This window comes from Phlebotomus papatasi, chromosome 1 (assembly GCF_024763615.1).
Source record: "Phlebotomus papatasi isolate M1 chromosome 1, Ppap_2.1, whole genome shotgun sequence".
Taxonomy (NCBI): Eukaryota; Metazoa; Arthropoda; class Insecta; order Diptera; family Psychodidae; genus Phlebotomus; species Phlebotomus papatasi.
In genome coordinates, this window is record NC_077222.1 from 52,838,039 (window position 1) to 52,853,139 (window position 15,101).

The window sequence follows — 15,101 nt, forward strand, 5'->3', positions numbered from 1 at the left end:
TTATCCTTTCTAGCAAACATATATTGTTTTTCAATTTGCTGAAAGGAAAGGTATCTCGGCTTAAGAGATAATGGTGTGTTGTACGAAACAATTAATATGCCCATGGTTAATATTTTTTGAAATAACAGGGTAACCATTTATAGTTTTATAGTCAGTATTAGTAGTTACTCTCTCTCGGTAGTTCAGTGTGCGTCTACTACATACACTAACCAACGGATTACGCGGGTCAAAATGACTAACTGTTTTTCAACCTATTAAATTTTTATTTTTATTTTAAGTTCTTAATGATATTAAAATACAACATTTAAGCCATATTTTTAAAAATTTTCATTTAAAAATCTCGAAAATTCAGCCTTTGGGACCTTATTTTCGAAGAATTTTTTTAAAAAACACATACTTTTCGGTGTACAAGATTTCTCACGCAGTCAAAGTGGTCAGAGTACACTTTGCTGATGAGTAAAACTGGATAAACGGGATAAACTCGTACTTGAACGATATAAATTCTTTATGAAATTCTGATGTTTGACAGAATTTTATATAAAAAAGTACAGTTTTCGGCGCATTTTAAATACGTTTTGCATTGTAGAACAAGTTGTGATCAGGGACAAAAATTCTACTGTTCAAGTACGAGTTTAACTCATCAGCTAACAGGAAATATTTAGTTTTTTTAACCTCAAATGAATACTCTCTGAGAAATCTTGTCCACCGAAAAGTAGTTTTTTTTTTATTTTAATTTTATAAATTTTGAAATGAAAATTTCAGAGAATATACAGTATACTCTCGCTCAATCGGCTCTCTTTCAATCGGGCGCAAAATTTTGTTGACGATTTTTGCGTTTGATTGATTTTAAAGCAAATTTGTTCAAATTCGCTGTATTTCCCCTTGTTTTATCGTGATTCTTAAAATTTGACCGCTTTTTGTGGAATTTATAATGATTTTGATGCCCAAATCTCTCGATAATTTGGATGATATTTTACCCCATATGCCCGAGCGCGATTGAGAGAGAGAGTCTACTGTAGCCACTGTAGCTAAAACGTTGCACTTTTATTTGCTTAACTAGCTTAACTAACAGCTCGAATTACAGTAGAGTTCCTCAAATTTGAACATTTGGGGGGTATAGATGACATTTGTCACTCCTCAAATTTGAACGATATTTTCAAAAACGTAACGGAATTCATGTGAAATGCACTTTCCGTCAATTAAGATAAACAACTTTAGAGAATATATCAATGTAGTTTATTGTGAAATAAAATAAATTTGTTGCGGAAGTTAATATAAAACGATAATATTGAGGAAATACCAGAGAAAAATGGCACTCCACGCAAAACTTTCTTCACATAACCTCAAATTTTACATTTTGAACTCAACTGTCGTTCAAATTTGAGCGAGTTCAATTTAAGGAACTCGACTATAAATACTTCTTTGTATTCAGAAAAATTGTAAAGGAAATGTGCCATTTTTTTTCATACTGAACGACCCACATAACTCCTTAACAAAAGTAGAGACAATAAAATAAAACATCCAAGCAAGCTGTAATAAAACTTGTACAAAGATTTTACTGGTTTACAATATCTGTGACTTCTTGAAGGGAGGCCGTCAGCTGGGTGCGAAATAGGCAAAACATTGGAATCGCGGAAGAAACAAACAGAACAGTTTATTTATTTCGCGGCTCGGGTCAGGATGTCGAAAAGAGTGAATTTTGCAGAATTTGGCATTGTGGAGCCTCATGCGAGACTGAAACACTTGGCCAATCATGGAAATCTCTCGGACATCGATCTCAACATTCCCATTCGAAGGTACGAGTGAAGAGTCCAGCGATTGTTGACCTAAATTTGCAAGGATGACTAATCCCCCTTTACCCCATCCCTTTCAGATACTATCGCTCGGGAATGGAGATGGTGCGAATGGCCAATGTGTACTTGTCCGAGGGTAATCTGGAGGACGCCTACATCCTCTACATGAAATTCATGACGCTCTTCATTGAGAAGATAAAGTCTCATCCGGAGTACAAGACAGTCGCTGCAGCCACGAAGCAGCAGAATCAGGCCAAACTGAAGGAAGTCCTGCCAATTACTGAGAAATTGAAAACTACACTCCTGGGGCGCTATGAGAAGGAGTACACTCAGTTCCTGGCCAACAAAGAGGCAGAACGTGCCAAGGAGGCTGCAGCAGCACGAGAAAGGGCAAAGAATAGCATCCCACCACCAACGGCCAGTCTCTCAGGTGCCTCAGCAGCTACGGATTTTGCCCCAAGTGCCCCCAATGCCGAACTGTTGGACAGTATTGTGTATCCCAATGATTTTCCATCGGATCCCAATCGATCAAGTTCCTCGGGCCTTATTCTTCCGGACTCGGACAAGAAGCACCCCACGCGTCCCACTTTCGATCGCAATCTCAAGCCCTCGTCCTCGAGCCTCCTGGACGGCACCCTGCGGACAGTTGTTGTGCCCATTGACACAATGACGAGCTTCCTGGAGCTCGCTAAAAGCAACACCCAGAGCAATGTGGAAACCTGCGCTATCCTGGCCGGGGCACTAGCTCACAATCAACTCATACTCACTCACATGATCCTGCCCAAGCAGAAGGGCACCTCGGACAGCTGCAACACGATGAACGAGGAGGAAATCTTTGATGTGCAGGACCAACACAATCTCATCACCTTGGGATGGATTCATGTAAGTTTTTATGTTTTCTTCAAGTGTTTTCCAGTGAATCATTTGATAAGGTTGAGCAATTGTCTACATTTCCATTCACATTCTGCGCATTGATGACGCGTGGATAAAAGCCCAAGGACTCCTTCTTGTCAGTGACCTGAAAATAATTTTTTTTTCATTTAAAATCTACAGAAAAAAGTTATTTAAAATTATAGAATTTTTAATTTATTAAAAAAAATCAAACTAAAATATTCCAATGATTTAAATACTGTTCCGTTTATTTTATACTTTACATTTCATTATTTTAGGATAAGCAGAGTGATAGGGTAAGTGTGCCAAATTTCGGCATAGTTGCATGCAAGCGTCAAAGTCTCAAGTTTAAAATGTAATATTTTAAATACAAATTGTTTTTTTTTTATTCTTTTTTTTGTAAGAGTGTTGCTGGGAACCTTGTAAAGTGTTTACCGTCTTTATTTACTCTAAAATCATTCTTAATACATTTTAAAATGAATAAAAATATAGACATAGCTTTGGTGCCCTATTTCGGCCACCTGCATTCTCATAGTTCCTTGCCCTTCGGGAATTCTTCCAATATCTTTTTCTCGTCGTCTCGTTTGTCGAAGCTTTTGTTATTCTTTTGCATTGTATTATCTCTAGAGTACATAAAATCTAAAAGTTCATGGAAATTTGAGGAACAAAAAAGGTGGCCGGAATTGCAAGCTGGCTTTAATTTGGCACACTTACCCACATTTCATTATTTTAGGATAAGAAGAGTGATAAATTTCGTGAAAAGTAAAATTTTGTGTGAATCTTCACAAATTTCTTATAATCCATTTCTTACAATCCTAAAAATTGGTAAATCTGAAATCAAGAGGTATCTCATTATCATTTTTACTGACAAAGATTTCTGCACTATCAGGTTTTAGGGTAAGTGTGCCAAATTCCGGCCAGCTTGCAATTTCGGCCATATTTTTTTGTTCCTTGAATTTCCATGAATTTTTAGTTTTTGCATTCTCTTGAGATTGTACAATGCAAAAAAATAATAAAAATGTCGCTTCTACGAGTAAGATGATCTAAAAAAGACATTGAAAGAATTCTGGAAGGGCAAGAAAGTATGAGAATGAAGGTGGCCGAAATAGACCACCAATGCTTTGTCTACATTTATATTCATTTTAAAATGTATTAAGAATGATTTTAGAGAACATAAAAATGATAAACTGTCTGCAAGGTTCCAAGCAACACTCCTTATAAAATAGTAACAAAAATATTCAATTTTTATTAAAAATATTACATTTCAAACTTGAGACTTTGTCGCTTGCATGAAACTATGCCGAAATTTGGCACACTTACACTTACCCTAATTCTCGCGTTTCGTGAACCTTTATCTTGGTTTTTCGAATTTCGCTTTTTTTTGGGTAAATATTTCAAGTTCCGGGAATTTTTTTGAGTTTTCTGTATTTCGTGACACATTTTTGGGGTTGCGAAATTTCGAAAAATTTTATTCTTGATTTTCTAGGGTTTCATCAACTTTTTTTTTTAATTTATTCAAGTTTCGCGAAACACTTTTCGAGTTTTTTTCAGTTTCATGGAGTTCCTTTGGTTTCACTAGTTTTTTTTGCTTTCTTAATTTTGTAAAACAATTTTTGAAACCTAAATAATTATTTCACGAATTTAAAGAAACCAAAAGTAAAAATCAGCGAAACACAAGAATCTCCAAAGAAGTTTCCCGAAAGGCGAAAAACCCAAAAAGTGTTTAACGAAACTCGAAAAACCAAGAAAAAAACAATCACGAAACTTTGGATTCTAGTTTATTGAATTTTTTTTTGGGTTTAGAGTTCCGCGAGACTATCTTGGATTTTACGATTTTAAAAGAATTTTTTTTCTGAGGTTTCACTAAACTTTTTTTTTTTTGAGTTTTGCGTAACAATCTCGTTCAATTGTCAACATTTTAGAAAATTCTTTCTAAATTTAAAAAATTCATTCCAAATTTGGAGAGAAAAGCACAAAGATTATCCCAAGTTCACTTTTTCTAAGTCCTTCGTATCAAAATTTATAGAATAATCCGAATAATCCTAATGCATTTGGCAACTTTAAAAAAGTCAAAAAAAAAAAAATCAGACACTCCAAATTTAAGTTTTGACCGTCAAAAAAGTTGACATTTTCTTTTGACCCTTTTAGGACAATTTGGCCATTACCGTTGACTCAAAAAAAAATCTTGTGGTCATCTAAAAGAACCCAAATCTTGATCTTTTCATCCTTAAAGGGGTTAAATATTTCTTAAGACAACTTCGCCTTTTCGGTTTTTCTTTTATATGGCCATTTCTTAAGAAAACAAAAAACTGTAACAAGAGTTTTCTACGAAGAAAAGTGATCTCAATTCCGAATCGATTATCAGATACTGATTAATCTAATCCTGTCTAGGATAAGATGGGGTGATTTAAAATCATGTCTAATTCGTAAATTTGAGATTTCGTAACAGTTTTAGATGGCAAAAAGGAGAAGCAACGAAAAGGAGAGTACTTTTTGAATTTAAAGTTTTGTACTTCTTCGTGGTTTTCTTCTTCTTTTGACCATTTGAAATAGTTAGAAAATCTCAAAATTCCAAAATAGACAAGATTCCGAATTACCTCATCTTACCCTAATATTCGCAAATTTTATTTTCTAAATATATTATTCTAAATATTATAATTATCTTTGTGACTAGACTCAGAAGTTTGAGAAAATACTTTTAAAACTTCGAAAATAAATATTTTGCAAAAACTTGATTTTTTTTAAGAATGTTTTTGTATAGTACCTGAACAGAAGACCTTCTGTACAAAAAAGCGATGACTTTATATTTTCGATGATTTGATTCATGAGAGTTCAAAAGTTTACCAAATGTTAATTTCATCTTCGATTCTGTTTTATCTCTTGTTCAATCTACCAGCCTTCAAAAGAATTATCCTTGCGAATTCCTACAATTTTCTAGATCTAGAATCTTCATTCTGAAGAGAGCTTCATTCTGAATTTTCAAACAAGAGCTTTTTGGCATGACTTACAAGCATACGGACAAACAAAAAATATAAACTTTAAATATAAACTTTATTGATTCGTTATCTGTTTCAAGACCTTTCGAAAAAAAACAAATTTAACCATTTTGGTTGAAAAATATTCTCTTCAGAATGGTTACATTTCGACTAAAAAAATCAAGATAGCGATTTTTTTTTAGAAATTTGAAGCTTGAACTTGAGGGAAAGTGAGGCACTTTTAAAATAGAAGTTTGTCCTATTTTTAAATGGAATTGACCCTTATAATATAATTTAGTCTCACAATTGGTTAAAATTAACTTAACCAATTGTGACCTTTCTAACCTTAGAAAATCCAACAAAGTCTGATTTGGTGTATTTTTTGTCTCTATGAACGATAAAGACAAAAATAGCCAAAAAAATATAATTAATTTTTCTAATGAAAAATATTATGTTTGAGTATTGTATTTTCTTTTACCAAAACGGTTTTGCTTAAAAAAAATGGCAGTATAAAAAATAATTACAGTAGAACCACGCTATAGGCCATCGCTCTTTAGTCCAGAATTTATCGACCGTTGATTTCAAAACACTGCTTTTAAGTTAGGTTATCTTTTTTAGTACGCGACATGCAATATGTTGTCATAATGAAATATTTTAATATTTTTGGCAAATTTTATTGAGTAGTTGTGATAATTGTGATTCATAATGAAGAGAGCGAGGACAAGTATCACAATCGCAGAAAAATGGAAGCCGTCGAGCAATTTCAATACTAAAAGTCGTTGATAATTTTAAAAAATTATATAGACTATAGTGCGACCCAAGTGTCAAATCTGAAACCAAATATGGACTATAACGAGACTCTACTGTAAAATCAATTTTTAATATGAGAATTTAAAAATTCGTCATTTTTTAACTTAAATATTTTTTGAGCTTAAATAAATAATAAAGGCTTGACAGGGGGTTTTCTCTCTCTCGCACATGGTCTGGCCAATTGATTCTTTAATCTTGTTTTTGTATTCACATATTATTATAAATCACTATGACCTATGAGAGAGATGATAAATAAATAAATGAATGAATGAATCGCAAATAGCTGTAGATTTGCAAAAAATATCCTAGATCCATTCAACCTTCTACTTTGCAATTACATACAAACATAAGAAAAAAAAAACATTACGTAGTCAGGAAAAATTATTTTCTTTATGGGACACCGGTGTCCCAATCGCCCTTAAAGGATTAAAAAAGAAATTCACCAACAAGCAGTACTCTTTGATCAGAGTTTTTTAATAAATTGTTAGAATATTTAAAATTTTTAGGTTAATAAAAGAAATTAGTTTTATACGGAAAAATTCAGTATAAAATTCAGAAAAAGGTCTTCCAATTTTTCGTATCACAAAATAGTATACATTCAGGCGTATTTCAAAAATGATTTCATAAATTGACTCCCAGAAGTAGGCAAACTTGCATAATATTGTCAGGTGTATAATCCCGAAGTGCATAATGCTGGGACTGACTGTACATTTCTTATTAACCGTTGGCACTGAAAATAGGCTGAAAAATTGGCGCCGAAATACATCACGGCGTTTCCGTAACTTATTCCAAAAACTTCTCCTGTGAGTATGCAATTTTTCTGTGTCACTGAAGTGAATTCACGGGCTTTTTCTCGGTCCCGAGAAATTCTTTGAAAGCGGAACACCTTGTAATGTTCCTTGAGTCAACTTATCTTAACTTGGTCCTCCAAAGATCAGAAGTTCATGTCTTTTACCGTTTGACTTTTAGGTCACAAATTCGCGGATTGAAAAAAAGAACATTTAAAAAACATAATCCACAAGTACTTTACCGATTCATCGGATATTTTAGTTTAATTGCGTTCTCTGATTGGTTAGAGCTTTTTTAAATTCATTTAATTTTCAACCAATCAGGGTTTAATAAAATATTGCACAAGATCGCAGATTTCGAACTTAATTTTCTACAAAATTTAGAGAATTATTTTCTTAAAGAAACCTATTTGTCTTTTGAGGGTTAAATTCTCAAACTCAAATTCTGATCGTTCTCACACTGAGAAAAAAAAGAGGGTGCGATTAACTTTTTTTCCTCATAACTTTAACGACTTTAACACTTTTTAGGTGTAAAAATATATCAACATTTTTTAATGTTAATTTTACACCTTTTTAAGGGTAAAATTAACACGAAACAGGGTACCTTTTACCCCTAGTACACCTAAAAAGGGTAATATTTACACCGATTTTGGATCAATACTGCAGGGTAAAATTAACATTTCCGGAATGTTATTTGAACTTTTCGGATTTCTCTCAGTGCAGGTTATTCTTCCAAGTTCTAAGCTATCAATGGCAAATTATCTGCAATTAATGCGTAACCATCATTCATTGTTGTGATTCGATTATTAATTTTATTGAAGGTGCAATATTCATAATCCCATGGCTTTGTTATCATATCACCAATAAATTTATTTACCACAATTCTCTTTGTTGACAAAAAATTGTCTACATAAGTAAATTTTGTAATCAATGATGATTCACCGACCATGAGGGATTTTTTTTCACAGACTCATCCAAGTCAGACGGCATTTCTCTCGTCTGTAGATTTGCACACACATTGCTCTTATCAAATGATGATGCCTGAAGCGCTGGCCATCGTGTGCGCCCCGAAATATCAAGAGTAAGTGTGCAAATTGTCCAATAAAAATGATAAGATTATTAATTGGTGGCTTTTTTCATTCACAGGACCGGATTTTTTTGTCTCACGCCAAATTACGGATTGGATTATATTGCCCAGTGTCGTCAGACTGGATTTCATCCCCATCCGAATGATCCACCACTATTTATGGTAGAGTTTTCTTTTTGGGCAGAAAAAGGAAAATTTTAATAGAATTTGTTTTTGATATTTGCAGGAAGCCCAACATATAAGTTTGAGTGATAAATTAAAGATTGAAGTTGTGGACTTGCGAAGGTAGTTTCACTAGCAAAAGGATGCTAATTGATGCTGATTGTTAATATATATAAGTGCTTTTAAACAATTACTCTCTGTGCTTTAAATAACGAGTCAAAAGTGCTGAAAAATCGGAGAAAATTAACGAGTGGTTGAAAAATCGTGATGAATTTTTGAAGAAGATACCAAAGGTTTCGACGAAACTGCTATTGATCTGTTTGCAGCTACGACAAAGTTTCTCATGGAAAAAAAAGAGAATTTTAAACTTTGTAACGAAAAGAACACAAGGATATTATTTATTGATTTCAGAAAGGGCAAATAAAAAATTTTATTAATGATAAAAAAGCATGGAATGAAAATTTGGTGGGGAAAAAAGGCGGGAAATAAGCAATTCTATGAGGTTGATGTGTCTTGGCTAATGCAAAGAGCGCCAACTGGTGGGAATTCCCCTCAATTAAAAAATTGCATTTGACCTTTGACGTTTGCAGTATTTTTTGCACCTGAAAAATCTCAGTGTCGGGAAAACCTCGATAAAATCCCCCAAATTCTGTGATACAAACACAAAATCATATCGTTGCATTCCACGAAGACAGAACATACCACACGGTGTGTCACTTAATAAGTTGTGATTGTTTAATTAAGTGGGCAAAAGTGGTTAATTTTTTTTAGCAAGCAGATCTTCACCTTCCTTTTGAGGTTACATTGCAGCAAGAGATGCCCTGTGATTTTATATATTTTCGCCAAGCTGATTGCCAAGAGGTAAGCACACTAATCTGGGAACTCGTGTATCAATTGGATAATAAGCATGATGATTGAAGAGCGTCAACAAATCACTGCCGGGCGGTGTTTCTCTTCTCTTTCGAGAGAGACCTTGGGAACGTGGCAATGTCAGGCAGCGGATAAAAACAAGAAAGGGAAGGGAAGTTACTCTAGGAGTCACGCCATCCCAAGTCCTGTCCAGAATTCTAATAAAATGCTCCTTATCTAAGGACACTCAATGCATTCACTTGTGCATGATAAGAATTTCCTTGGTTAATCCGATAATGGACTTTTTGTGCTTCCACAGTGAAGACTGAAAGAGTCAATTGGTAGATTGAGAATATCTCTTGTAATACCCGCGACAATCTTATCAGAGAAAGCAAACAATGGGAGTATTTGCTTTGATTTGTCGACTTCCACATGGTACTTAATGATGGGGAATTGTTTACTCATTTGCTCTTCAGAAGGAATTGTTGACATGGAAGTGTAAAGAAAAGTCACGGTCAGATGTAATTAAATATTTTATCCTGCGAAATATTTTAAGAAAGACCGCGTTGCCTGATTGGCTAAGGGCCTTGACAGACATGAGGATTAGCCGAGAGATGGCTTAGTGAAATTATATTAGAAATAATGGTTAAAGTGCATTTCCATCAATTTCCACTAAATCATCTCTCGGCTTAAGTCGTAAGTGTGTCTAGGGCATAAGGCTTGAAAGCATACCTGATCATGATCAGAGAACAGTAGAACTAAAACTTTTTTTATAATTTTTTTTTACTTTTTTATGATGATTTAGATCAAGATTATCCCGAAAGAAAATAATTTTTCTAATGGATTTTTTTTCTACGTTTAGCTAAGATTTTTCGTTTAATTTTTTAATACGACATATGTAAATACTAATATAAAAATACGGGGACAGAAAAAAGAATATTTAAAAAAAAATTGGTCATTTACTGGTACTTAACCGATACATTACCGATTGCGACTGATGCAATTGGGTTGGAAATTTCAAAACCTTTCCAAAAATTTCAAATTTAACCAAATCGATTGAAAAATAGACCCTCTAAACAAAGTAGTAAAAGCTTTTTCCTTCAAAAATTTAAGATGGCGATTTTTTTAGGTTATACAGTAGACTCTCACTCAATCGGCTCTTTTTCAATCGAGCGAAAAATTTTGTTGACAATTTTCACGTTTAATTATGAAGTTAATTTGCTCAAATTCGCTGTAGTTCTTCCTATTTTATCGTGATTCTTTATATTTGAGCACTTTTTGTAGAATTTACAAAGGCTTTGAAGCCCAAATCTATCGATAAACCGGATGACATTTTGCCCCAGATGCCCAATTGAGAGAGAGTCTACTGTAGGTATATTTGAACCAAATGTTTACTTGGATCAGCTCCAAAACATATCCAAAAATAAAAGAAATCGTAGGAGCCAAAAACATGTTTTTGAGGGGATGAATCGGAGTGGAGAAAAAATGTCTGGAGATATTGTTTTTAATGGGATCACCGAAGATCGGAACTTGGAATACCATTAAGCTATAGAGCTGTGACAAGTCGAAAAAACAATCAATTAGGGTAAGTGTGTCAAATTTCGACATAGTTGCATGCGAGCGCCAAAGTCTCAAATTTGAAATGTAATGTTTTTAATTTAAATTGATTTTTTTATTCCTTTTTCTTAAGGAGTGTTGCTTGGAAACTTGTTATCAATTCATCGTCTTTATTTTCTCTAAAATCATTCTTAGTACATTTTAAAATGAATAAAAATGTAAACATAGCTTTGGTCCCCTATTTCGGCCACCTTTATTCTCATAGTTGCTTGCCCTTCGGGATTTCTTCCAATGCCTGTTTCTCGTCATCTCGTTTGTCGAAATTACATTTTCTGTTTTTCTTTTGCATTATATAATCTCTAGAGTATATAAAAACTAAATATTCATGGAAATTCAAGGAATAAAAAAGGTAGCCGGAATTGCAAGCTGGCCGGAATTTGGCACACTTACCCTATATATCTGGTCTGCCTTTGAGATAGAGCAGTAACAATTAAAGTTTCATCAAAATATACATATTAGAGCCTGATATACATGACCTACATGTAATTTAATATATTTAATCCTGAAAAATATTTTAGTCTAATGCAGGTGCGTGCAGGAACCATTTGAAACCGAATAATCGTCAAAACAAGTTTGTTCAGGTAGCGTTTTGACTATTGACATACAACTTTCATTTGACGTTTGTTCGGTTTTAAACGGTTCTTGCACACCTCTGGTCTATGCACTATATACACTTACGACTTAGGCCAAGATGGCTTAACGTAATTATAATCAAAATAATCATTTGACTAAATTCCCGTCAGTTCCAGCACTAAGCCGTTTCTCGGCTTAAGTCGTAAGAACTCTTATTGGATTAATCGGATTAATGGTGTATTCATATTGGATAAGTCTTTGAATGTTTTTAAGCTCTGACCAATCAGAGAAAGTAAATGAGACTAAAGTATTGCGAAGATATAAATATTTTACTTGTAGTGAATGAATGAAAAAGTAATGTCAGTGAATTGACAATGAACCGCTTAAAAAGAAAGGTTGGTACAAAAGCGAGTTTCGACATTCAAAGTTCCGTCGAAAACAAAAACATTTACTATCTAGGTCCACAAACCCGGTTTACCGAGATATAAAGCGGTACTATGTATATCGGAACGTACATAGAGCACTGTGATATAGAGCAGGTTTGCCACCCTAGCGATTAAGATAGAACAGGAGAATGGGGAGTGTATAATGGGCCCAAATAAGTGACCTGGGTGCAGCGATTCCGAATAACCGACCCATAGACAAATTTTAATCCTTAATCTTGTAGATTTATGAAAGATATATTCCTAGAAAGTATTTTAAAGAAAATTCTTAAATTGGAACTTATTAAGTTAATTAATTAAATTAATATTATTAAAATTATCGGAGAAATATTATAAATTTTTGTAATTCTCTTTTACACGTAAGAATGCTTTGGCATATTAATACCGCTAATGCTTAGATTATTTGGTAATCAATTTTCTTGAAAAAAAAATATTAGAAGGAACAGGTCTATAGCGCAATGATGTACTCTTATAAGAATCTCATTGGGATTAAGTGGTATAAAAGTTCAAGAATAAATTATTAGGTGAGATTCTTAACTTTATATTACATTTATGCTTACTTTGCAGTAGATAAAAATTCAAATGTATTTCGCGATCAAGATACAGTAACGTTAATCAGTCATCGTGGCCTAAAGTTACTTAAAGGGTCAAGTGGGTCCAAAAAAAAACAGCATATTTTTCTTTAATTTTTTCGGCATAATAAAAAATGTATTTAATTCAAGCTATTAGATTAGGTACATAAAAGTAGCACATTTAGACTAATCTTCTGAATTTTTCATTTAAAAAATTTAAAAATTCTGCCTATTCGGATATCTTTTTGAAAAAATAGAGATAATATGACGTTTTTTTAGTAATCCCTTAACCGAGGATATTGTTAATATAGAGCAAGTTTGGTTAAGATATAAGATTTTTTTTTAAAAATATTCTTCTATTATCTGTAAGGGTAATACTTAAGCTCTCTGCTGTGCCTAAAGTCTTCTAAAATGAGTAATAGTAATAGAAATAGAAGTAATCAAAATATCTATTGATCATAGGCTCTTGAAATATGTCGTGACCTAAAGTTGTTAATTGACGATAACCTACAAAGATATTTAAGAATTATCGTATGATAAAAAAGGAACTTTAAAAATTCTTGAAAACTTGATCCTTCATTTTTTTTAATCGAAAGGATCAAGAAAAGAGCAATGAATTAAGGAAGTTCTAACGTAAATAAAATAACACTGAAAAATGGGAAGGGGAAACACGCTTAATCTCTTCTCAGATATTTAATATCAAGAAAAACAAGCAAAGTAATGATTTTTATTGCTTTCATTTACTGTTTAAAAATTCAAACAATGATCTAGAAGAAAGTTGACTATAGTTTTCAAATCTTAAATGCAAACTTGCTTTTCATTAGAGCTAAAGGTGCACAAAAACGATTGAGATTAACACAATAAGATATTTTAAACTATAAATTAGCCAATCAACACATCTTGCTTCCACAAATTGATTATATCGCAAATAAAGTAGTTCACTAAAAGCGTGATCATTCAATTGAAACTTAATTAAATCCATCATTGAAGATCTACCCCCAATTTTGAGATAAAGATAGCTTAATAATATAAGTTAAATATTTAGTGTCCAAAGTCAAAATTTTTTAATTATGAGTTATAAGGACTAATGCTGCGCTTCGTTTAATCCAATCTAATCCAAGTTTAAAGCAAGTCCTGCCGTCCCGATTAGCTTTAAAATTAAAGAAAGATATTTTGACGTATTATCAGCTTCCTTATTGTGTAGTTTGTTACATTTATTGAAGGTTTAAAGAAATTTGAAACTTTAAATTCATAAATCTCTATCGGAAAATACGAATTAGTATTTAAAGGTAAAATTAATCTAAAGTTTTAACGCTGTACAAGCTAATTTCCACAGTTTAATTTTTTTATTTTTAAATCTAGAATATGTATTGCAAAATCACAATTTAATTTCTAACACGAATTATTAATTAAAAATTGATATAATATAAAATTTATTTATGAAAATTATTTAAATTTCTAGAGCTATTATTTGTATTGATTTTTTCCTTGTTGAATTAAATTATTTTAAATGATCGCCTCAATTTAAAAAAAAATGTATAATTGAATATTAATAGGATTTTCATTTATTATACTATTTACTAATGATTCATGAGTTTGTGAATTTTTTATTCAAACGCAATTAATAGTGAAACATTGCTTTATATGAAGTTCATCAATATATCTTTTAACACTACTGCTCTACATCACGCGGTTTTCTCTTTTTACACAATTTTCACCTTGTTTGGAATCTTCGCAATAATTTCTTTACAAATTTTTATTTCCTAAGCCAATATATTGGAAAAATTTAAGCTATGTCGAATCATCTTGGTATAGAAAGTTTTTCCTCGCTATTTGATTTTAGTGCTTCTTGTTAAATTGTTTAATTGGTATAATTGTATGTACTAAATCTTGCGAATTGTGGCCTAAGGCTGCAATTCATGATGAAGAGTTTGACAAAATTAGGTACAAAGTTGCGGTGAAAAGTTAGGGACAATGCCTGGATGTGATTATTTTCACAGGAAGAATGGGAATTTAGTCATCTATAATTTTTCTATTAGATTATTTTAATTTAAATTTTCTAGAGAAATGTGCTTTTCGAATCATTGTTTTTGCAAGCAAGTCTCTTCTCTCGTTTAGAATTGACGGAAAAGGAGAACTGAAAGTAAATGAGCCGATGTGCATGATGCTCACAATGCAGATTTTTCTGAAGAAGAAATAAAAAACGAAATAAATAAAATTAATATGAAGATTTTCAAAAAGATAAATTTATAGCAAAGAAAGATATATAAGAAATGAAGATAAAAATGTAGTGAAATAAATAAAGATGAAGAAAAATATCTTGATCGTTAGGACAAACATTTGTTTTTAGAGAATTTAATATTTACTGAGAAACACTCAGTAATAAATTAATTTTGTAAAAAAAGTTGATTTAAATAGAAATTCTCTTCAAAAAACTTCAATATTTTTATTTTCTAAATTCTTTACATGAATCCCTTAAGACCTTCGACCTTTAAAAGGACTCATTGGGGCTATATCTGTGGTAAAATAAAAATAAAACAA

The 15,101-nt window shown here is 32.3% G+C and overlaps 2 protein-coding genes across 2 annotated transcripts in view; both read left to right on the forward strand.

Annotated features, from left to right (window-relative positions):
• The first annotated feature begins 1,581 nt into the window (after positions 1-1,581).
• LOC129806271 (STAM-binding protein-like A) lies at positions 1,582-8,633 on the forward strand. Its single transcript, XM_055854745.1, has 5 exons — positions 1,582-1,796; positions 1,874-2,675; positions 8,226-8,338; positions 8,404-8,506; positions 8,571-8,633. Exons 1-5 carry the CDS (start codon positions 1,681-1,683, stop codon positions 8,631-8,633), a joined length of 1,197 nt encoding a protein of 398 aa, XP_055710720.1. The 5' UTR covers positions 1,582-1,680.
• A 674-nt stretch (positions 8,634-9,307) lies between these two features.
• LOC129806244 (calcium-binding mitochondrial carrier protein Aralar1) overlaps positions 9,308-15,101 on the forward strand; it is a 32,178-nt gene continuing 26,384 nt past the window's right edge. The window contains exon 1 of the mRNA XM_055854702.1: positions 9,308-9,367. Coding sequence (XP_055710677.1) covers positions 9,323-9,367 — 45 coding nt within the window. The 5' untranslated portion in view covers positions 9,308-9,322. The remainder of the gene's footprint in view (positions 9,368-15,101) is intronic.